The sequence below is a fragment of the Xiphophorus maculatus genome, chromosome 10 (assembly GCF_002775205.1).
Source record: "Xiphophorus maculatus strain JP 163 A chromosome 10, X_maculatus-5.0-male, whole genome shotgun sequence".
NCBI classification, from domain to species: domain Eukaryota; kingdom Metazoa; phylum Chordata; class Actinopteri; order Cyprinodontiformes; family Poeciliidae; genus Xiphophorus; species Xiphophorus maculatus.
In genome coordinates, this window is record NC_036452.1 from 3338115 (window position 1) to 3361753 (window position 23639).

Genomic DNA, 23639 nt, shown 5'->3' on the forward strand with positions numbered 1-23639 from the left:
AATATTTCCAGTTAAAGATAATATTTCGTTGTATTTTGGCCCTTGGAGACTCTGAAGTTTATTGCTTGGTAATTTGAATATAAAATCACTTTTACACTGAACTGAGTTTTGTTGTACTGAGTAACGTTTCTTACATTCATATTTCGAGATTTTTGATCAAATCTAAGTCTTTTTTTTTTGGCCACCTGAGGAGGAATTTTCCTAAATTGGCTCCATAATTATTAAACTTGGGAGGAAGGAAATGTACAATTTCACAAGATATTTTTTTACAGTACAGCATTTATTAAACATTCAGTATAAAACAGTCACATCTAGAGGTGTGCAATGCTAGATATTTTGGTATCGATTTGATAGCACAACCAGTATCGCCAATACCGATACCAATACCGATACGTTTTACTATTTAAGTTTGTTATAATAAACTTCTGACCAATCAGAAGTCACAAAACAAAACTGTTTTGTAGTTTTTCTTCTTTTTTATTTTGTTAAAAGCTAAGACAGAATTTGGAAAAAATTGATAGGCATCTACAAAATACTTTAACATCAACACAATAAACTGAAAAAAAAAATAAAAATTGAGTATGTTTTTTCCTAAATAAAGTGCAAAAACATTTCAGAGAAAATCTCACAACATCTTCTTTTAAGGTAGAGATCAAAAATACAAAAATAAAATAAATCTCAACAGAAAATGTGAAACCAAAGTGTCAATTTTAATATCTATCCAATACCAATACCGACTTGGTATTGATATTATCAATATTTTTATCAATCCGTCCACCTTTAAACTATCCACAGAGTTGGTTTGCCATTATCTACAGTTATTCCAGGAATGAAACTAGTTTTGTGTTAAATAATTTCTTTAAGATAGATGGTGTTTGCGTACAACGTGTCGTCGTTCTCATAAACGTGTTCATCCTGGGTCGCGCATCGCTGCAGCCTGTCCATGATGCACTGGTGCAGGAAAATGTACTGCGACTGGAAAGGAAATGAACAAAATGTCTCATTATTTAAACACAACCTCTTGCAATTTGTCAATTTGAACATTGATTGGCAATTGATTATAAAAAGAACAGCTAAGAATTACTGTAAGGCAAACTGACATTTGTAGTTTATAGGTAAATAATAAAAGTAAACAGCTTTAAGGTCGTACTGTTCTCTTGTTATTCTTAAAATTTTTAAATTGTTGATTAAAAAACAGTTAAGAAGACATTGTTCTGTATTTCTTCTATAATGATGTAATACATTCAGTCATGAAAAGAAACTAAATTCAACTCAGCAGCAGCAGCTGGATCAAGACGGAAACAGATATTTACAACAGGCTTCTGCTCATTTATTTATTTACTTCTTTTTCAGATTATCTGTTTGTGTGAGCCTGAGTTTGTTCAAAATAAATAAAGAACCATCAGTATTAAGGACAAGATATTAATGTTTTCATTTCAAATTCAGCACATTTAAAAGTTCTAGATGGATAATTCAGCTCTACAGTTCAGATTTGTCACCAGAAAAGTCTTAATTTGACACAAAAGGGTAGAGTAGGCAAACATATTATTTTCCACAACTTATCTTTTTGGTTTATATTGCTTCAATAATTATCCTGAAGCAGCATAAAGCAGTTTTACCTCCGTCTGCACCATGTGTGACCGATGTCGCCTCATCCTGTGTAAAAAGTCCTTGATGCCGACAGCTTGTTGTTTCTCCAGCTGCTGCAGCAGGAAGTCCAGAGCGATGAAAGTTCCCGTTCTTCCCACTCCATCACTGCACAGAAACACAAGCAGCTCTGGTGTGTTCAACTGCAAATAATCCACTTTTTTATTCCAACCTAAACAGGTTAGTCATGTTTCATATGGGAAATTTACCTGCAAATGTTTTCTCCATCTACACAACAGAGTATTAGGGTTTTGGAAAAAAACCTCGTGGTTTTTTGATTAATCTAATTAATTTCTGAGCTCAAATGTCCAAAGATTTTAACTTTTCAAACACAGAAATTATCTTAACTCTATGTAGATTTTATTCTTTGTCAGGAATTTTCTTTTAAATTAAGTTCATGCATGGATATTTACATCTTTTGACTACATTACCAAAATCCAAAAGGTTGGATTGTACATGTGTAAAAAAACTAAAAATAAGGTGCCATAATATAGTGACATATTTGAAGATATATATTTAGAAAAATAACCATTTAATCTGAAGTGTTTTCATATGTTTAGGACAGCAAAACAAAATTAAATATCTGGGTTTATTTAAGTCCATCAGAACCACAACCTTGAAATCTTTGGAGTAACGACAGACCATACTGGGTAAACTGGGTAAACTGGTGTGTACCTGCAGTGAACCACGGTTGGTGACTCTGATCCGTCACTTTCCATGTCCTGCCTCACAATCCTTCTGAACTGGATCAGGACCTCTGTGCCCTGAGGGACGCCGCGATCAGGCCAGACAGTGAAGTGGAAATGTTTGACTGATCGTTCCTCTGAGCTTCTTTTCTGGGTGGAAACATTAATATTCAATAAAACATTCAGTGTAACTTCATAAAAACGCTGGAACTCCTTAAAAAAAAGGAATTTTTAAGAGCAACTATGTATGTGGCAAAACCAAAAGAGTCTAGAGTTTTATTAGACTCAATATTATGTCTTAACCTGAAGTCTTGTACCTGTTTGACGGTAAACTGCCTCAGCGTCCAGTTTTGCTCCTTCAGTTCAGATGTTACAGAGACCAACACGTCTCCATACTGTCTCTGCTTCATGCCTTCAGGCCAGTACTGTGCACATTTGGTCTACATATAAAAAAAAACCATAAAATTTCCATTATTCATATTCTGATTAAACAACAGTTTGACTATCTGCTATAATTCATTTCCCTTGTGATTACAGTTTAACAAGGAAAGTTACCTATTAACTTTTATTTTGTAATTCAACTTCCTTTAAAATTTGACTCTTTAATAACTTTGTTTTTTAAAAACGTACCAGTCCTGCTTCGATGTGGTTGGTAACCATGACAACTCTCTTCACTTTTTGTTCCCAAATCATCCGCCAGAAATCAACAACGGTGTTGGGCAGAGGATCCTGCGTGGCGATGTACTCTCTGCTGCTGCTGTAGCCCTGCAGAGGAAACGGACCCAATTATTCCGATATTTTTCTTACTGCGACCTGTATCTGATCGTTTTATGACACTATGAACAACACAGATCGGATTTTTTCGAACGCGACCCAGGCCACTTGGATATCCGATACGAATCCGATCTTTTCAAACACAGCCGGAGTCTGTACAGACATGTCGCGTTGAGCCGACCTGAACGTCATTGATACTCGACAGACGTCACTATTCTGCGCCCTGAAACGCAAGCGGGAAGAAAAACAACAACCATGGCGGAAGATAACGAGGATTAAGTTGTTGCTGTGTTAGCTCCGGTTGGATAACAACTTCAAAATCGTAAGATATGTTACACCGTTAGCATCCATGTTTACTTCCGCAAACACTGAGTTCTTCTTCTACGTTTTTTATGGCGGTTGGCAAGAACTGAGCACTATGTATGACCTTATTGCGCCCTCTACTGCGCATGCGGGACACTTTCAGGTGTTTGCAGTTCACACTGGAGATTACAGAAAAGTCGCTTAAATTTGGAAATGTGAACAACCAGGCAAAAAAAAAAATTAAAATAAAAAAAGTCAGAATTGGGTCACTTCAGGCTGCATTGTGAACGCAGCCAAAGTTTTTTGTTTTTGTTTTTTGTTAGGCTCTTTGCAGTTCGTCGGCAAAATAAAAACCGATGTTAGTTCCAGTTGCTGGTGCCCAGCTAAATGAGCCCAGCTAATTATTTTAAAACAAATATTTTAAAATAAGGTGCAGACATCCCAGCATCTTCTGTCAGAAACATTTTCAAAGCCGCTGCCGTACAGACTGCTGCAGCAGATACATTCGCTTTGCACCAAGAAAACAATGAAATAAGAAAGTTGCCATAACTGTGCCAAGATATTTCCTTAAATATAAATAAAGAAGAAAAAAAGACCAATAGAGAAGTTGTACCTAAAAATTTAGACAGAGGAGAAAAAACTCAACAAAACAATTTCTACTGATTTATTTTTGAAACAATAAACAACTCTGGACTTTACTTCATGTCCTGGAGAAATAAGAACATTCTTCTCTAAGCAAACCCGTTATTGATATGGACACTTACTGGTATGTAACTGGCATTTATATAGCCCGTCTCTTTGGGGGCTGATGTATTAAGCTTGACCCGACACCAGTCATCTGTTGAGGAAACACAGAAACTCTCAGATGAGAAAAGAAAAGATGAACATTTCATTAAACATCTTCAGCTGGTATTTCAATGTAAACATGGAGCAACAATAAGACCTGAACCCACAAGGCAGGATGTTGAAACGGTTCTTCTCTCTGTTTTCTGGCAGAATCGCTGCCTTACATGTCTGGTCTGTGCCAACAGGAACGAGAGCCTAAAATTAAATACGACACCATAAAATTAAACAACTGATACCTGAAATACATGCATTGTATGAGACAAACTGTTTTAAAAGCAGAGTAGAGAAAGAGAAGATTTAATTGTGGGTATTTTCATTTTGTGAACCTCGTATTCCTGACTGAATCCTCTGTTTTCATCCAAACTCAGCTGCTGGAAGTGGTCTGGAAATTTGGCTGCAGAAACAGTTCTGGAAGAAAACAGATTATTATTATGATTTCATCAATATGTAAACTTGAAAAAACAAATCTTACAGCAAAGAAAATATGTTGTGTTTACTTAAATCCATGCAAACTAATTGCCTCAATAAAATCAATTACTGCAACATATGGAAACACATGAAGTTTTGTTGTGCAAAATAGTATTACAAACCTAAAATAACTTAATAAATTTAGTTTAGTTGTACGTAAACTAGGTAGACATCTTGACATTAAAAGTAATATATGAATAAGCTGGATGGTCAAGACTTTTCCACAGTAAACAATATTCTTAAACTGATCAGAAGTTTTATTCTCAGCTATTTCAGTTTTTCTGCCCAGTTGCAGTAGTTGTGAACATTAATATTGAACAGGATGTTTTGTTTTACAGTGTACTCACCTCTCATTTCTTTCTGTTGTTTTGGATTCATGGATGAAAGGTATTTTTCTGATATTTAAACAAATATAAAGATTGAAATGGTAAATTTCATACAATCGATCAGATTTAGTGATAGTTCTGTCATTGAGGAAGCACTAACCGGATAATATCTGGCTTTTTACGGAGAAGAAACACAACGACACAGATGAGAACAGCAAAAAGCAGAACACCGACCAGAGATCCTCCAATGACTCCTGGAAGGATTCATTTAATAGATTAGAGAAATTATTACTTAATAAAGCAAAACAGAAAATGTGTGCAGCTTTGCTCACCTCTGTTATCAGTCAAACAGAAAATAATTGATGGTTCAGATATTAAGGGATCAGCTTTTGTTTCCAGCCTTGAAATCACAGAGACTTTATACTTTTTGGCCGGTTGAAGTCCGTCCACAATGAGACGATTCTCATTTGGATTTAGAGTGAAAGTTTTCCCACTTATGCTGAGTTCAGCTGTCGTCCACACACCATCCGGTTCGACCCATTTAATCTGAGCGCTGTAGCCAGAACCCCAGTAGCTGCAGAGAGGAGCTAAAGAAGGAGGAACTGGGAGGAAAGAACCAGAAAATTATTATTTTTAAAACAAATACTGTAAAGAGAAAGACGAGTTTATTAATTTGTCAGAATTATAAAATGCATTTGGTTCTACATTATAAACATGTCCTGTAAAATATTTTTATCAGTTATGAAATCATGTCAGTTTCGAATTAAATACCTTCATGAATAAAATGTATATCAATGCACATTTAAGATAATTGTATGACCCATAATAATAATACCATCAATGGAGAGTCCATCTCCTTTTACCAATACAATAATACATACTCAGTCCAAGACTTATTATAAGTTTAATATAACGTCTGTAATGCATATAAAGTTATGATGAGTGGTTTGTACTTACTGATGGGTATTTCGATGCTACACTGTGGATAAGGTGCAGACGATGTTTCATACAGTAGAGAAATATTATAGGTTGCTCCAGGAAGGAGGTCAGAAAATGTCACGTTTTTCCCTTCAGGACTGATCAGAGGTTCTGATCCATTAGAGGCCGTAGCTTTGGAGAACAAGCCTTCAACTGTTCCCTGGATCGATGAGTTGGTGACGCTCCAGGATACGGCACTGCAGTCGATCTCTGAAATATAAAAAGGAACAATTATTTTGCCTTCTTTGTTTCTTTAACTCAACACAATAATGCAGAAAAAGGTTTTATTTGTCTTCTGCCGAGCCCTGTGTACCTACGTGTTACTGTGTGATCGACGTAAGCAGAACTGTTCAGTCCAGAGAACACTGTGATCACACTGAACTCATACATCGTCCCAGGCTTCAGGTTGGAGATGAAATATGACACATTTGTCGTCTCCTCCTGGGTTATTGATGCGTTTGTGTCGTTGATACTCAGGTTGTGTTTCCAGGCTTTATTTGGATTCTCCCACTGTAAAGTTACTCTGTCCACTAAACGCTCCGAAACACGAACCGACGTCACACTCAGAGGAACTGAGGAAACAAAACAGGACAATCATGACCTGTCATTACTTTAACATAAATGATTTATAAAATCTTTGTATGAAAATGTTCTCATCTTTTTATGTCCAACTAATTTGATGATAAATTTTAAATCTGAGAAAATAATCATAGTCTGCAACCAAATCACAACATAGTGAAGCTGAAGCTTTATTTGTGGTTTTCTTTTATCCAGATGTAACCAGGGAACTTTTTAAGTGTAAAAGCACAAAAATATGTTTCTGTTTATGAAACCTTCTTCTATATTTGTTAGAATTGTAAATAATATCCCAGATATATATATATACAGTATATCCTCGTCATTATCTAAAAAGACTGTGGCATTCTTTCTGTGTTTCTCTGGAAGTTGAGTTGTGTGACAAATGTCTGCAGGAAGCAGAAACCAGCCACTCTGGGACTAAAACTGAGACCTGATAAGAAAAACATCCAAAGGCTAAATGTCGAAGCTTGTGATCCAGAGACACGGAAACTGCGTTTGAGACCTCACATGCACAAAGACAGGAGATTCCATTGTATTGAAAAGATTTATGAGTGTGTGTTAGCGGCTGGGTTTTTGTTTGCCCCTCCTTCCAGCAGCTGCTAACTTCTGTAACCAGGAATCCCTTATCCTAATAAAAGAGGAGCAGCAAGAGAGGAACCTGAGAGTGAATTTGGAGACTGTAAAAATCACACTCTCCTCTTTTTCTCTCCTCGAGTAGAACATTTAATCACTTGTCTCTCTCTTCTTTTTTGTCTGTTTGAAAGCGTTTAGATTGAATAGAGCGGACAATATTCTTTTTTAATGAGGTTAATTACTCTCTTTGCTAATATTTTAAAATAAAATATGTCACAAAAAGCTTCAAATAACTAACAGAGATATATTGAAAATTAATTTCTAAACAAAACAACAGATTGCAAACTGTTATAAATCACTAAATGTTTAATCATCCACTGGGTGAGGATTCTGAAAAGCTCCAATATAGGTGACCCTGTTATTCACATTTTTTCAGTCAGTAAATTCAGCTATTTCAAAATTTGTTCATGTTAATAGTAAAAAAATCACCAACCTGTAGCAGCAGTTAATGAGAATACAATGACTGCCATGACTCCATTGGCCTCAGTGAAGAGAGTGAAATTATATTCTGTCCCAGCAGTCAGACCAGAGACCACATGTTGTATAAATGTTTCTCCAGAAGTATCACTGATGTTATTAGTGACAGGATCACCATTTTCTCCATATTCCAGTTTGTATGTTGAGATGCTGTTAACTTTGTCCCACTTTATTGTTATACTGTTAACACTCTGGGTCACGACTGACATACTGGCTACATTTTCAGGATTTGAAAAACAAAGAACAGACAGAGACATATTAGAAATGTCAGTTAGACAGACTGCACAGAAAAATGATGCAATTCAGACAAAAAATATGAATTATTTAATTTATATCAATTTTGTGGACAAAACTGAGTTGATGCTAAATATGCACTGACTGTTATCAACTTGGAATGAGAGAAAATTAAAAAATCACCAACCTGTAGCAGCAGAGAATAATAATCCAGAGCTGCTGACTCCATTGGCCTCAGTGAAAAGAGTGAAATTATATTCTGTCCCAGCAGTCAGATCAGAGACCACATGTTGTACAACTGCATGAGCATTACTGGTGTTATTAATGACAGTATCACCATTTTCTTTATATTCCAGTTTGTATATTGAGATGCCGTTAACTTTGTCCCACTTCAGAGTTAAACTGCTGGTGTTTCTTGCCACCACGTCTACTTTTGCTACATTTTCAGGAGCTGAAAAACAAAGAGGAGACAGAGACATATTAGAAATGTCATTTAGACAGACTGCACAGCAAAATTATGCAATTCAGGCAAAGAATATGAATTATTTAATTTATATCAATTTTGTGGTCAAAAAGGACATGATGCTCCAGGTACACTGAGTGTTATCATCTTGGAATGATATAAGATTCACAAATCACCAACCTGTAGCAGCAGAGAATGAGAATCCAGAGCTGCTGAGATCATTGGCCTCAGTGAAGAGAGTGAAATTATATTCTGTCCCAGCAGTCAGATCAGGAACCACATGTTGTACAAATGTTGCTCCAGCAGCATCACTGATGTTCTTTGTGACAGAATCATATTGCAGTTTGTATGTTGAGATGCCGTTAACTTTGTCCCACTGCAGAGTTAAACTGCTGGTGTTTCTTGCCACCACGTCTACTTTTGCTACATTTTCAGGAGCTGAAAAACAAAGAGGAGAAAGAAACATATTAGAAATGTCATTTAGACAGACTGCACAGCAAAATTATGCAATTCAGGCAAAGAATATGAATTATTTAATTTATATCAATTTTGTGGTCAAAAAGGACATGATGCTCCAGGTCCACTGAGTGTGATCATCTTGGAATGATATAAGATTCACAAATCACCAACCTGTAGCAGCAGAGAATAATAATCCAGAGCTGCTGACTCCATTGGTCTCAGTGAAAAGAGTGAAATTATATTCTGTCCCAGCAGTCAGATTAGAGACCACATATTGTACAAATGTTTGTCCAGATGTATCACTGATGTTCTTTGGGACAGAATCATATTGCAGTTTATATGTTGAGGTGTCTTTAACTTTGTCCCACTGCAGAGTTATACTGCTGGTGTTCTGAGTTATGACTGACACACTTTCTACATTTTCAGGAGCTGAAAGACAAAGAGGAGAAAGAGACATATTAGAAATGTAAATTAGACAGACTGCACAGCAAAATAATGCAATCGAGATAAAGAATATGAATTATTTAATTTATATTAATGTTGAGGAAAAAATTAGTTGATGCTCCAGATGCACTGACTGTTATCAACTTGGAATGAGAGAAAATTCACAAATCACCAACCTGTAGCAGCAGAGAATAATAATCCAGAGCTGTTGACTCCATTGGCCTCAGTGAAAAGAATGAAATTATATTCTGTCCCAGCAGTCAGATCAGAGACCACATGTTGTACAACTGCATCAGCATTATTGATGTTATTAATGACAGTATGACCATTTTCTTCATATTCCAGTTTGTATGTTGAGATATTGTTAACTTTGTCCCACTTTATTGTTATACTGCTGGTGTTCTGAGTTTCCACTGATACATTTTCTACATTTTCAGGAGCTGAAAGCAGAGAGGAAACAGAGACATCTGATGAAAAGCTGAATGTAGTTTGTAACAGAAAATCATATTAATATCAAAAACCAAAGTGAACATTAAAACAACAAATAATAATCAAATGTTCATGCTCTTGATGTTATTGACCATGGATAGTTTCCACTTTTATTGTGGAATATATTTTACTTATTATGCAGTTAATTGATATTTCCAGGTGGCTACTAATCTCAATCCACTTTTTCTCACATTAATATTTACTGATCACCAACCTGTAGCTTCAGTAAATATGAATCCAGAGCTGCTGACTTCATTCAACACAGTGAAGAGAGAAAAATTATATTCTGTCCCAGCAGTCAGATCAGGAACCACATGTTGTACAAATGTTTCTCCAACAGTATCACTGATGTTCATCATGACAGAATCATATTCCAGTTTATATGATGAGATGTTGTTAGCTTTGTTCCACTGCAGAGTTAAACTGCTGGTGTTTCTTGCCTCCACTTCTACTTTTACTACATTTTCAGGAACTGAAAAACAAAGAGGAGAAAGAAACATCTGAATTAATGAGTTAATTTGAGGTTATTTATACAATCTGCAGGATTAGATTTAAAGTGATTTTTTATTTATTTTACCAATATGTTTCTTCTGAGTTTAAGCAAAATTGATATTTGAAAATGACATCAATTCATGAGGGTGATGGCAAGGAGGCCTTCCATCCTCAAAGATATGGAGATTATAACCACAGATAGATTGGTGAAATATAACAGAAAGCATTCATTGCTATTACGCTGATAAAGCTTGCTTAATTGATTATTGATTTTTTTTAATCAAATGCAAAGAAAAAAGTTTTTAATTTAGTAATCTACATGTTTTTGATATATTTCTATGATCTGATAAGCTGCCTGCCCCATTTCTTATCAGAAATAAAATTCTAGGTTGAATGAAAAACATTTTAAATCTAAATCTTCCAGAATAATTATGTCTAAACTGTGTAACCGACCGATTCATCATAATTTAGAGTGAAAACAAAAAACGTCTCACACTATAATCATTTATGTGTCGATGTCGTCTGAATCCTGAGATTTGATGTCAATTATCTGTAACTTGTGAGGAAGTTAGTAACTGTTGTTTTTGTGCGTGAATAATTTCTGTAAACTCATCCAACTTTTCTCTCATTAACTATCAGAAATCACCAACCTGTAGCAGCAGAGAATAATAATCCAGAGCTGCTGACTCCATTGGCCTCAGTGAAAAGAGTGAAACTATATTCTGTCCCAGCAGTCAGATCAGAGACCACATGTTGTACAAATGTTTGTCCAGAAGCATCATTGATGTTCTTTGGGTCAGAATCATATTGCAGTTTATATGTTGAGATGCTGTTAACTTTATTCCACTTTATTGTTATACTGCTGGTGTTCTGAGTTATGACTGACACACTATCTACATTTTCAGGAGCTGAAAAACAAAGAGGAGACACTTGACAAAAGTTAAGAAGACAGATATGCAAAGAGTAAGAATTGCATGAAAAAAAAAAATTATTTATCTAATTTGTGGAAAAAAAGACATGATGATCCAGGTACACTGAGTGTGATCATCTTGGAATGATGTAAGATTCACAAATCACCAACCTGTAGCAGCAGAGAATAATAATCCAGAGCTGCTGAGATCATTCAACACAGTGAAAAGAGTGAAACTATATTCTGTCCCAGCAGTCAGATCAGAGACCACATGTTGTACAAATGTTTCTTCAGAAGCATCATTGATGTTATTAATGACAGAATCATATTCCAGTTTATATGTTGAGATGCCGTTAAATTTGTCCCACTGCAGAGTTATACTGCTGGTGTTCTGAGTTATGACTGACACACTTTCTACATTTTCAGGAACTGAAAAACAAAGAGACAGAGACATCTGATGAAAAGCGAAAAATAAAAAAAATTGTATTCTTGGACAAAAAATAGGAATTATCTAATCTGATTTAATTGCATAGTAAATGGAGGTGATGCTCCAGATACGCTGAGAGTGATTTTCTAATTTCTGAGACAAGACTCAGAAATCACCAACCTGTAGCAGCAGAGAATGAGAATCCAGAGCTGCTGACTCCATTGGCCTCAGTGAAAAGAGTGAAATTATATTCTGTCCCAGCAGTCAGATCAGAGACCACATGTTGTACAACTGCAGCAGCATTATTGATGTTATTAGTGACAGTAGTACCATTTTTTTCATATTGCAGTTTATATGTTGAGATGCCGATAACTTTGTTCCACTTCAGAGTTATACTGTTTACACTCTGGGTCACCACTGACACACTTTCTACATTTTCAGGAACTGAAAAACAAAGAGACAGAGACATCTGATGAAAAGCAAAAAATTAAAAAAATTGTATTGTTGGACAAAAAAATAGGAATTATCTAATCTGATTTAATTACATAGAGGTGATGCTCCAGATACGCTGAGAGTGATTTTCTCATTTCTGATATAAGATTCACAGATCACCAACCTGTAGCAGCAGCGAATGAGAATCCAGAGCTCTTGACTCCATTGGCCTCAGTGAAAAGAGTGAAACTATATTTTCTCCCAGCAGTCAGATCAGAGACCACATATTGTACAAATGTTTCTCCAGCAGCATCATTGATGTTCTTTGTGTCAGAATCATATTGCAGTTTATATGTTGAGATGTTGTTAACTTTGTCCCACTGCAGAGTTAAACTGCTGGTGTTCTGGGTCACCACTGATACATTTATTACATTTTCAGGAGCTGAAAAGAGGAAACACTTGATAAAAGCTAAGAGTAACTTATAAAAGATGAACAATAATAATACTTTCTATACTAACCAGGTTCTGTGGATTTTCCTGCTGTTGTAAGTTCAGATGTTCTCATTTTTTCTAATGTAGTGGAGTTCACTGTTACAGTCTGAGAACATGAAGATAAATTAATAAAAAAAAACACATTAAAGATGCTGAAGAACTATTTGACTATCAACAGTAGATGCAGAAATACTTTTTCCAAAGATAGTTGTCCAAACAAATTGTAGCGTTTGCTACAGGCCTTTCTTTTTTTTTGGACAGGCAAAGTAAACTTTTGCTTCTTGAGCTGAAGTACAGCGATGACTATCATGAGCCCCTCTGTGGTTAACACTGTTTCCTTTTGTTGAGGTTCAGCGTTTTTTTTTGCACAGTAAATCTGACCCAGTAAATGTAAAGATGATACAGAACTTACCAAAAGCAGACTGAAGAAGCCGTAGAGTAACAGGAGGTCTGATGTGGATTTGACTGATAAAAGCTCCATCTTTGTCATTGATTATTCACCTAAAGTCATGAAGATGCAGAGGCTCTTCTCCGCTGTCAGATAAACCTCAGCTCTTCCAGTGTGGCCACCTCATGTGTTGACTGAAACAGCAAATTTCCCCCTGCTTGCTGCTGATTCAGTGCCGTAATAAATCCAGTGTTGACTTTTAATTCCTAACCAGGTCCTCCTTTTGTAACCTCTGGTCCCTTCTCTTACTCACAAGTGACACAGTAAATAACTGCTTCTCCTTTTTAGACTTGTGTTGCTCGGGGACCTTTGCCCCGCCTGGCACTTCCTTATTAACGGTTATAGTTTGCTGCTTTCAAGGGGACATCGATCAAGCAGATTTGCCTGCTTTAAAAGTTTATTAACGTTGATTGCTTTATATCAGCAGGAACTGTGCGCTTCATAACCCGTTTTACCAACACAAACTTCAAAATCAAACATGGCTGTCGTGAATTTAAAATGCATAATGTATGTGTTTACAATTCTAGCTGTTTGTATTTTGTCAAATATTTTCAAGCTCATGAATTTGAAACTTCTACTTGTGAAAACATTCTTTACGTATTAGAATTCATAAAATGTAGAGACATTTATTGTTATCTATTATTTACAGTTATCTGCTGTGGTGTTTAATACAACAATTCATAAATCCTTCAGATCCTCAAACCTGTAACAGGAACAAACTTAAACTGGTTTAATGTTCTTTTCACTCAAACTCTGACTCCAAACGTAAACTGAATACTAGTAAAGTTGTTTCCTTTCTTGGAAATATTAAAATATTTTTCTCTGCATTTCTCCTCTTAGTATTTGAAGGGATGAAAAGAAAAAATGTCAAAGGAAAAAAAAAACACTTATCCAGAGCAGAATTAGGAACATCAAAGTTTTGCATGAGGAGGATTTTAGGAATAAACGTCTCATCGTTGTTATTGTTAAAACTCAATATTACACAATGATCAGGTCTTTGCTGCGTTCAGTCCTGCTTCGGTGATCTGACCCAGATCTTTGTGCTTCTTTTCCTTTTCCCCAGTGATGAAGTCAATCATTATGTTTCCTTTTCAATTTTCTCCACCTACTGCTTCCGTCAGTCACCTTGTGCAAATTGTTCAGGATCCGTTAATGAGCATTCATCAAGGAAGTTTCTAGAGTTAAATATTATTTTTAATGTTGATCACTTTTTATTTGCTGCACTGCCAGTTTACAGCTTGTGAGCAGCTTCTTATCTTCAGAATCATCTTTATTGTCAAATAAAAAAAAAGATTTAAAACTGATTACACATAATACACACACCAAAAATACAAGTTTTTATCCACCATTCTTAAAATGTCACATATTTTAAGAATGGATTATATGTGATATTTTTAATAATTAAGTGAATTGTGCTGCATTATCTCTGGTTTCCTTGACATTGGAGCCAATATGTAACTAGTAAAAGGAAAAATATGACTGACAGAACCCAGGTCACTTCTCGTTTTATGAGTTACCTAAGCTGCGTCAAAGTGTTTGTTTTTATTGTTCTTCACTGTGGGGAAAAATGGAGGAAGTAGAAGTCAAATAAAGGTTTTTCTTGTACCTGCATATGGAAACCTTAAAAAACAAACTCTGAGTTCATTTTCCAAACCTTGTTACTTATAACAGAATTTTCTGAAGGTGTCATTGTGTTGTTGTTTTTTTTTTTACCAGACTAAAATGCAGACAGAAACTCAGGAGGATCATGGTGATGAGGATTTAATGAAAAAAGAAAAGTTACAGAAAACCCAAAGGAAACAGAATCAGAGCTATATCAGAATCCATTCTTTCTCCCTAATGCTAATGAAAATGCACTAATGTCTATGATGAATGAAAATGTCTAAGAAAAGCACAACACATCACAAAGGACACTTCTCACCCCGGACCTTCTCTGTTCACACTGCTGCCTTCAGGCAGAAGATACAGAGCAACCAGAACCAGAACCAACCGTCTCAGAGACAGTTTCTACCCGATAGCAATAACAAAGCTAAATGCAATCAAAAACAACCATTAATCATCATAAATGATGTATGTGAGAATGTGGCTGTTCTTCCTTTTTTTTTTTTTTTGCCAGTTGTTTGTTGATTCTTGTGTGTGTGAATTGTGAGACAGTTATTTTTTGTTTTTGGGCATGTGCACCGACTGATGGCACCCTTTGAATGTCGTTGTCCTTGTGACAATGACAATAAAGATTTATCTTATCTTATCTTATCACTGAATTTGGAGAAAAATGTTATCTGAATGCTGTAAATGAATAAATGTATTACTGACGCAATTTCATGTTGAAGAACAGACTAGTTAACTTTTTGGATAGTTAACCAATCCAGACAGATAGTAGGTCAGCAGAGAGGAGCACCAAGAATATAAAGCTTTTCTTTGTTGTAGTTGCTTTACAAACGCTTTAGCTTAAAAACAAACACATGATCATAAACATCTCAAATAAAGAGAGAAGTGTAGATCTATTCACTATGTGAAGTTGACATTACATTAGCTTACAGAAGAACCTTTTCTGTTTAGGCGAGGCTAACATTAGCTTACAGTTTAGGCAAGGCTAACATTAGCTTACAGAAGAACCTTTTCTGTTTAGGCAAGGCTAACATTAGTTTAAAGAAGAACCTTTTCTGTTTAGGCGAGGCTAACATTAGCTTATAGAAGAACCTTTTCTGTTTAGGCGAGGCTAACATTAGCTTACAGTTTAGGCGAGGCTAACATTAGCTTACAGAAGAACCTTTTCTGTTTAGGCGAGGCTAACATTAGCTTACAGAAGAACCTTTTCTGTTTAGGCAAGGCTAACATTAGCTTAAAGAAGAACCTTTTCTGTTTAGGCAAGGCTAAAATTAGCTTACAGAAGAACCTTTAGGCAAGGCTAATATTAGCTTACAGAAGAACCTTTTCTGTTTAGGCAAGGCTAACATAATGTAACAACGTTATAATGAATAACAAAGTCTTCCCAGAAAACGAACAAAGATATTACATTCCTCTCATCACTTCCGTTACTGAAACATACTTTTATTGCTGTGACTTTGGCTGTTCAGGTCTGTTAAAGGTATTGACCTCTGTAGATCCTGTAATGGGATTTACTCAGTTGTTGCATCAAAAAACTATTTATGTTTATAATCATTAAGGTTAATGATTATTTTTATTGTTTTCAGTTACGTAATTGAATCTGACTAATAAGTGGCTAAGTGTTTCTTTACTAATAAGTGACTTTTTACCAGTTTACTTAGGAACACAATAGAAGTTTAAAGCAGGTTTGGATTATAGACCCACAACCTAAACTTTGAACAACCCAGAGCTCGGTTCTATCCATCATATGAGGTTTCAAACTCCAGTCCTTGAATTCTGATGTCCCGTATTTTTTCAGATTTGTCCCTGAATCAAATTACTGAATTCCCTCATCAGAATGCGGTCAGGTTATTCTTCTTCTTTTTTTTTTAATGGCGGTTGGCAAGCAACTTATTGATGTGCATTACCGCCATCAACTGGAATGGAGTGTGGATCGGGATACTACATATATATATATATATATATATATATATATATATATATATATATATATATATATATATATATATATTCCCACCCTCTTTTTTTAATTAATTAATTAAATAAATAAATAAATAAAACGTATATCCTTTCTATCAGTTTCGTTTTCTTAAGGTAATTTATTAAATAACAAAAATATGCGGTCAGGTTGTCCAGAGTCCTGCGAATGACCTGATTATTTGATTCAGGTGTGTTGAAGCAAAGACACAGGTGTGTCTCTGTCAAGTTAAACACCTTTGCAGTGATAAATCGGTAAAAGTGTCTAATTAGCTTCAACATATAAAAGCCAAAGAAGACAAGCTCCGTTGTATTGTTTGGGGTAAACAAAACGCCAACAAGTAAGTAATTCTTTCAATTCCATTGTAAAATAGTTATAAAATCTAGTTAACTAACACGTTGTTTAAAGATAAAGTTTGTTTTTAGTCCATTTTATGAGCTAACGATGCTAACCGTTCATTTGTTTTCGTCGTCATTGTTAGCTTGTGGGATTAGCCTGCTAGCTTGAGCTGCAGCCTCCAGGTGCTTTCAGGTGTGATTTGGTAAAAGTAGCAAAGTGTTAGCCTGGTAGCAGAGCCTGCTGAGGTTACATCAGAGTTAAACCCGTCATCACTCAACCACACAGGATGAAGGTTTTAGGTCGGAGGTTCACGGAGCCTTTAAATACTGGAGAGCTGAACTGGATCATAGACAGACTTTGGGTTGGAAGTTAAACTGTTACCTTAAGAATTGATTAGCATCTGAAGTCCTAATTCAATCCAACTATAACTCTACATAGTGTTAAGGCCTCTGTGTTTCTGTTAGAAATGCAGACTACAGTGAAACAAAACTACCATCCAGAGACTGAAGGCGCCATCAACAAGCTCATCAATCTGAAGCTCAGCGCTTCCTACACCTACCTTGCCCTGGTAAGTCCAGCTGAAGTCAGTCATGTTACAATCTGCTGACTGGTTTCTGATATATATTTTTTTTGTTTTTCAGGGGATGTATTTTGACAGGGATGATGTCGCATTGCCACACTTCTCCTGTTTTTTTCTGGAGCGCTCCATGAAGGAGCGGGAACAGGCTGAGAAGCTGCTGGAATACCAGAACACCAGAGGAGGCCGGATTCTGCTTCGGGCCATCGCTGTGAGTTAAAGACTTCAAATGTCATCAGTCTGGGCAGCTGCTGGCTTAAACACTGGACTTTAACCTCAGTCTGGTTTCTAATAAACTTCATGTTACCTTTAATGGGCTAAAATGAGATTTTATGTCAAACTCTTCCAGTTGTGGCAGGTTTTGGGTAAAGATTTTAAATATTAAAGTCTGAAACCTCCAGTCAGTTTAGTGGATTAAAATGAAATCAAATGTCTTTTGCTAGATGAGGTCATCCTGACTACATTGTACAGCAGTTTTAGTGGTAAAGCTGCAAATTTTTGGTCCTTTTGAAAATGGATGACTTGGGGGAAATTTGTCATTTTTAAAAAAAAAAGTTTGGGGTTTTAAAAAACAATAGTGGCCAAACTAGTTAAAACTTGAATTTATGTGGAGATGGGAAAAACTGCTAAAATCTGCATTTATTAGATCTATATTTAGAAAGATTAAATCTGTTTCCTAGAAACCGAGCAGGGAGGACTGGAGAGACGGTCTGGATGCGTTGACCTTCTCCCTGGAATACCAGAAGTCCCTGAACACTTTCATCATGGATGTTCACCGCAGAGCCGACGGCAACAAAGACCCACATGTGAGTTTAGCTGATTATTAAAAACATAAATGCTCTCTTCAGGTTTTGTTACATTTTCTTCCTCTTCCAGCTGTGCGACTTCCTGGAGCGGGAGTTCCTCGTCGACAGCCATGACACCATCAAGAAGCTGGGCGACTACATCACCAGTCTGACCAGCCTCACCACCTCCGACCCGCACGGCTCCATGGCAGATTACCTGTTCGACAGACACACCCTCTAAAAAAAAAAGCAGCATTAGACCTCTCCAGCTGTCCACATTTCCAAAGGGGGTAAAAGCTGCATTTGTTTCTGTTAAAACAAACCATTTGCATATTTAACGGTAAACTATTTCTGTACAATAGGTCAAATGTTAACTGGAATTACCTCAACTTTTCTAAATGAACTAGGAGCCTCAATGTTGTAGCAAAAGCCATAATTTTTGTAATAAGCTGTTTCTGTGAAATGAATCATATTTGGTCTGTATCATGTCATGCATTCCATGGTCCTATTTTCACTTTTTTACCAAATGCAAACCATTTCTGAATCAAATTGTTATTTCAATATCTAATAAATCTAAACCTTTGAAGCATTTCCTGTCTTGCAGTCTGTGGTCTAATCATGTCTGAATGTGGTTTCTGCTTATTCATGGTTTCTGAGAGTATCGAGGACTGACCACATGGATTTTTATTTTGGATCTCACTTCATAACAAAGTTACTGATCAGTTTTCCCAGAAAACTGATATTTCATTCCTCTCTTCACTTTGTGACTGAAATGATCCTTTTACTGCCATCACTTCAGGTCTGTTAAAGGACCGCTGTCGGTCCTGGAATGGATTTACTCAGTAGTTATTTCTTCAAAAACTATTTAGGTTTGTAATTGAAGCTGACTGGCTAAGTGTTTTTTACTAATAGACTTTTTACCAGTTTACATAGTAACACAACAGAAGTTTAGATTATAAACCTACAACTTAAACTTGGAACATCCCAGATCTCTGTTCAATCCATCATACAAGAGGTTTCATACTCCAGTCCTTATGAAGTTTTTCAGATTTGTCCCTGAATCAAATTACCTCATCAGAATGCGGTGAGGTTGTCCAGAGTCCTGTGAATTACCTGATTATTTGATTCAGGTGTGTCTTTGTCAAGTTAAACACCTTTGCAGTGATTTTTTTTTTAAATCATAATTTAAAAAGTATTTTTCCACATCAATTCTCATCACAATATATACATTAATTCCATGTACACTGACATTCTAAAGCATTATTTCTGGTAATTATGATTCTCTGAATACAGCCAATAAAAACATGACATTTAAGTTTAGATTGTTCACATCTATCAGACCAATAAATAATTCAGAAATGTGGACTTTAATATCAGAGGGGGGAAGTAACCAGTTACATTTACTTGAGTAACTTGCTGTTTTACTGCTTAGGCTTTTAATTTTTTTTTATTAAAGATGTTTGTTTACAAATACAAGAGAATGATGAATAAAACATAGGATATGTGACAAAGCATGTCAGTGGAATAGCCTTCTACAATAAATAACTTTATTACAAAACAGATTTTTGATTCAATATATTAATTGACCTACATTCATGTGTTTACAGCTTTTTTGTTATCTATAAATATAGTTTGATTTCCCTTGACCAAAACTGGAAAAATGTGAAAATCTACAGTTGGTAATATAAAATTGCTGAATATAAGATTAGCTTCCAGTCTTGTTTATATTTGTCTGCTTTCCACAAACAAAACTAATGTTTTGTGTTCATGAAACTTTTGTATCAACATTACAAATTATATAGTTTCAAAATATAATTGTGATATGGGACCAAAATAAAGGACTATTTCTGGATGCTCTTTGCAAAATTTACAGCTGGGATGTATTATTTTAATATATTTAATCATGGTTTGTTTTTTCTGAAATCTTCTATGCAACAATTTAAAAGAAACATGTCTTGTATTATTTATCATGTGTATCTGATGAGTTTCCCACTGTTAATCTGGGAAATCAAGTTTTTTCCAATAGAAAACAGGTCAAAGAACAGAACTAACAGAAACATGGCAGGGAAAATAAATGTTATTATCCAATGAACACTAGAGGGCGGTAAAAATGTCTAATTAGATTCAACATATGAAAGCCGAAGAAGACGAGCTCCGTTGTATTGTTTGGGGTAAACAAGACGTCACCGAGTAAATAATTATGTCAGTGCCATTGTAATGTTGTGTAATCTGTTGAAGTAAAGCGTTGTTTAAAGATAAAGTTTGTTTTTAGTCCATTTTATGAGCTAACGATGCTAACCGCTCATTTGTTTTCGTCGTCATTGTTAGCTTGTGGGATTAGCCTGCTAGCTTGAGCTGCAGCCTCCAGGTGCTTTCAGGTGTGATTTGGTAAAAGTAGCAAAGTGTTAGCCTGGTAGCAGAGCCTGCTGAGGTTACATCAGAGTTAAACCCGTCATCACTCAACCACACAGGATGAAGGTTTTAGGTCGGAGGTTCACGGAGCCTTTAAATACTGGAGAGCTGAACTGGATCATAGACAGACTTTGGGTTGGAAGTTAAACTGTTACGTTTAGACAAGCTAAGAATTGATTAGCATCTGAAATCCTACTTCAGTTTAACTTTAACTCTACGTACTATTAAAGCCTCTTGATGTTTCTGTTAGAAATGCAGACTACAGTGAAACAAAACTACCATGCAGAGACTGAAGGCGACACCAACAAGCTCATCAATCTGAAGCTCAGCGCTTCCTACACCTACCTTGCCCTGGTAAGTCCAGCTGAAGTCAGCCATGTTACAATCTGCTGACTGGTTTCTGATTTTTGTTTTGTTTTTCAGGGGATGTATTTTGACAGGGATGATGTCGCATTGCCACACTTCTCCTGTTTTTTCCTGGAGCGCTCCATGAAGGAGCGGGAACAGGCTGAGAAGCTGCTGGAATACCAGAACACCAGAGGAGGCCGGATTCTGCTTCAGACCATCGCTGTGAGTTAAAGATTTCAAATGTCATCAGTCTGGGCAGCTGCTGGCTTAAACACTGGCCTTTAACCTCATTCCATATAATCAACTTCATATGTTACCTTTATTGGGCTACAATGATATTTTATGTCAAACTCTTGCAGATTTTGGGTAAAGATTTTAAATATAAAAGTCCGAAACTTCCAGTCAGTTTAGTGGATTAAAATGAAATCAAATGTCTATTTTGCTAGATGAGGTCATCCTGACTACATTGTACAGCAGTCTGCAGTTTTAGTGGTAAAGCTGCAAATTTTCTGTCCTTTTGAAAATGGATGACATGGGGGGAAATTTGTTCTTTTCTAAAAATTAGTTTGGAGTTTTAAAAAAAGCTTTTGCAGGAAAAAATGAAACTTTTTTAAATATATAAATATATATTTAAATATTATCAATGGTGGCCAACCTAGTTTTAAAAAATGGCTTTATGTAGATTAAAATTTGGGAGGGAACTGCTGAAACTTGCATTTATTAGATCTATATTTAGAAACTTTGGTTCTGTCTTTTCTACAAAGTTAAGAGCCGTCATGGCAGCTTTAAAAAGCTCGCAAGCATAACTATTGGTCACAAGCAATTTAACAAGAAAATATGTTGGCATTTTATTTTAAAAAATCATTACATTTTTAGCCTCTGGGCAGGGATGATTCGGAAGAAACTAAGAAATTAAAACTGGTTGAAATAAATAAAAAGGTGACAATAATGGCTGCTTCTATGGTTTAAAGGGTTAATTTTATGAAAAGACTCTGAATTTGTCAACTTTTGACTTAAAAAAAAACTATATAGAAATGAGTGGAGTTGCAGTTAGAAATTATTTTAAAGTACAACAAAGACAGGAGAATGAAACCCACCTGATTGAGTTTGGAAAGAAAAACTGTTGAAGTGATTTCAGTAGAAATGCTGATCAGAATTAAAACTGGACACAACGCTGGTCTGGTCTGATGGAAACATTAAATCTGTTTCCTAGAAACCGAGCAGGGAGGACTGGAGAGACGGTCTGGATGCGTTGACCTTCTCCCTGGAATACCAGAAGTCCCTGAACACTTTCATCATGGATGTTCACCGCAGAGCCGACGGCAACAAAGACCCACATGTGAGTTTAGCTGATTATTAAAAACATAAATGCTCTCTTCAGGTTTTGTTACATTTTCTTCCTCTTCCAGCTGTGCGACTTCCTGGAGCGGGAGTTCCTCGTCGACAGCCATGACACCATCAAGAAGCTGGGCGACTACATCGGCAGTCTGACCCGCCTCACCACCTCCGACCCGCACGGCTCCATGGCAGATTACCTGTTCGACAGACACACCCTCTAAAAAACAACAACAAAAAAACATTAGACATCTCCAGCTGTCCACATTTCCAAAGAGGTCAAAGCTGCATTTGTTTCCGTTAAAAAAAAACCTATTTGCACATTTAACCCTGAACTCCTTTATTTCTGTACAATAGGTCAAACGTTAACTGGAATTACCTCAACTTTTCTAAATGAACCAGGAGCCTCAATGTTCTGAAGTTGTAGCAAAAGCCATAATTTTTGTAAGAAGCTGTTACTGTGAAATGAATCATATTTGGTCTGAATCATGTCATGCATTCCATGTTCCCATTTTCACTTTTTTACCAAATTCAAACCATTTCTGAATCAAATTGCTGAAATTTTTAAATATCTTGAAAATGATCTGAAATGTTTTAATAAATCTAAATTTGCCAAACCTTTGAAACATTTCCTGTTTGCTGTGTCATGCAGTCTGAGGTTCAGTCATGTCTGGCGATGGTTTCTGCTTATTCACCGTCTGAGATTAGAGGGAAAGTCTGTTTGGTCATTTATGGCTCTAATAACCTGTTTTACTGAAACGGATTTGAATAAATGCAGGTCTGAGGTTTTGAAAAGAAAACATCCTGATCAGTTAACCTGATACGACCTGTTGGAATAAATGTTCACACCTTAATTGCCGCATGTTTAGCTTGGAGTTCATAACTGCCATTTATAGAGACTGTAGTGTCCAGATTTGCTCATTGTTTACAGATGAGAAATGACATTTCATAAACTGGGGCAAATTGTCCTTTGGGCAGTTGTGATTCATAACCATGACAAAAAACAGAACACCAAAGTACAGAGAAACTGAATTTAAACACCTGGAAAGGTTTGCAAATTCTGGTATTTCAAAGGAATTCAGTACAAAATAGTTTTTTTCCCCAATATAACTTCAAACATGTATCATTTTAACCGTGCAGATTTCAGTGTTTAAAGCATTAAAATGTTTCAGTGGGTAAAAGATCCAGAACTTTTATTCAAGTAGTGATACTTAAAAGCCTGGAGTAATTAAACATGTAAAAGTAACTAG

General features: G+C 35.9%; 3 protein-coding genes across 6 annotated transcripts; 2 read left to right on the plus strand and 1 right to left on the minus strand.

Annotated features, from left to right (window-relative positions):
* Window positions 1-270: 270 nt before the first annotated feature.
* LOC111609877 (receptor-type tyrosine-protein phosphatase H-like) lies at window positions 271-13325 on the minus strand. Its single transcript, XM_023340777.1, has 25 exons — window positions 12972-13325; window positions 12587-12665; window positions 12252-12509; window positions 11816-12079; window positions 11380-11637; window positions 10949-11206; window positions 10021-10278; window positions 9494-9757; window positions 9045-9302; window positions 8595-8852; window positions 8139-8402; window positions 7674-7931; window positions 6346-6600; window positions 6008-6238; window positions 5383-5652; window positions 5211-5304; window positions 5072-5119; window positions 4583-4664; window positions 4364-4451; window positions 4175-4248; window positions 2964-3098; window positions 2651-2773; window positions 2323-2483; window positions 1620-1755; window positions 271-975 (listed from the first exon to the last, which is right to left on the minus strand). The coding sequence occupies exons 1-25, from the start codon at window positions 13047-13049 to the stop codon at window positions 847-849; spliced, it is 4581 nt and encodes a 1526-aa protein (XP_023196545.1). The 5' UTR covers window positions 13050-13325; the 3' UTR covers window positions 271-846.
* Window positions 13326-16861: 3536 nt separating this feature from the next.
* Window positions 16862-18883, plus strand: LOC111609948 (ferritin, lower subunit-like). Its single transcript, XM_023341539.1, has 5 exons — window positions 16862-16933; window positions 17397-17500; window positions 17574-17720; window positions 18190-18315; window positions 18386-18883. The coding sequence occupies exons 2-5, from the start codon at window positions 17399-17401 to the stop codon at window positions 18533-18535; spliced, it is 525 nt and encodes a 174-aa protein (XP_023197307.1). The 5' UTR covers window positions 16862-16933; window positions 17397-17398; the 3' UTR covers window positions 18536-18883.
* A 1509-nt stretch (window positions 18884-20392) lies between these two features.
* On the plus strand, window positions 20393-22617 carry LOC102227816 (ferritin, lower subunit-like). 4 transcript variants are annotated; one of them, XM_023341535.1, is made up of 5 exons: window positions 20393-20465; window positions 20957-21060; window positions 21130-21276; window positions 22268-22393; window positions 22464-22617. In XM_023341535.1, exons 1-5 carry the CDS (start codon window positions 20426-20428, stop codon window positions 22611-22613), a joined length of 567 nt encoding a protein of 188 aa, XP_023197303.1. In that variant the 5' UTR covers window positions 20393-20425; the 3' UTR covers window positions 22614-22617. The 4 variants fall into 4 exon arrangements, with proteins under 4 accessions (XP_023197303.1, XP_023197304.1, XP_023197305.1 ...); XM_023341536.1 differs by having other exon boundaries at window positions 20405-20496; XM_023341537.1 differs by having other exon boundaries at window positions 20435-20484.
* The last annotated feature ends 1022 nt before the right edge of the window (window positions 22618-23639 follow it).

Excerpts from the sequence above, each read along its gene's own strand:
- LOC111609877 (XM_023340777.1), bottom strand. The coding sequence starts at position 13,049 with ATGACAAAGATGGAGCTTTTATCAGTCAAATCCACATCAGACCTCCTG. Across the intron at positions 12,666-12,971 it reads GCTTCTTCAGTCTGCTTTTG|ACTGTAACAGTGAACTCCAC; the intron begins GTAAGTTCTGTA and ends TCATGTTCTCAG. Across the intron at positions 8,403-8,594 it reads CTCATTCTCTGCTGCTACAG|CTCCTGAAAATGTAGCAAAA; the intron begins GTTGGTGATTTG and ends TTTGTTTTTCAG.
- LOC111609948 (XM_023341539.1), top strand. The coding sequence starts at position 17,399 with ATGCAGACTACAGTGAAACAAAACTACCATCCAGAGACTGAAGGCGCC. Across the intron at positions 17,721-18,189 it reads TTCTGCTTCGGGCCATCGCT|AAACCGAGCAGGGAGGACTG; the intron begins GTGAGTTAAAGA and ends TCTGTTTCCTAG. Across the intron at positions 18,316-18,385 it reads ACGGCAACAAAGACCCACAT|CTGTGCGACTTCCTGGAGCG; the intron begins GTGAGTTTAGCT and ends TTCCTCTTCCAG.
- LOC102227816 (XM_023341535.1), top strand. The coding sequence starts at position 20,426 with ATGAAAGCCGAAGAAGACGAGCTCCGTTGTATTGTTTGGG. Across the intron at positions 21,277-22,267 it reads TTCTGCTTCAGACCATCGCT|AAACCGAGCAGGGAGGACTG; the intron begins GTGAGTTAAAGA and ends TCTGTTTCCTAG. Across the intron at positions 22,394-22,463 it reads ACGGCAACAAAGACCCACAT|CTGTGCGACTTCCTGGAGCG; the intron begins GTGAGTTTAGCT and ends TTCCTCTTCCAG.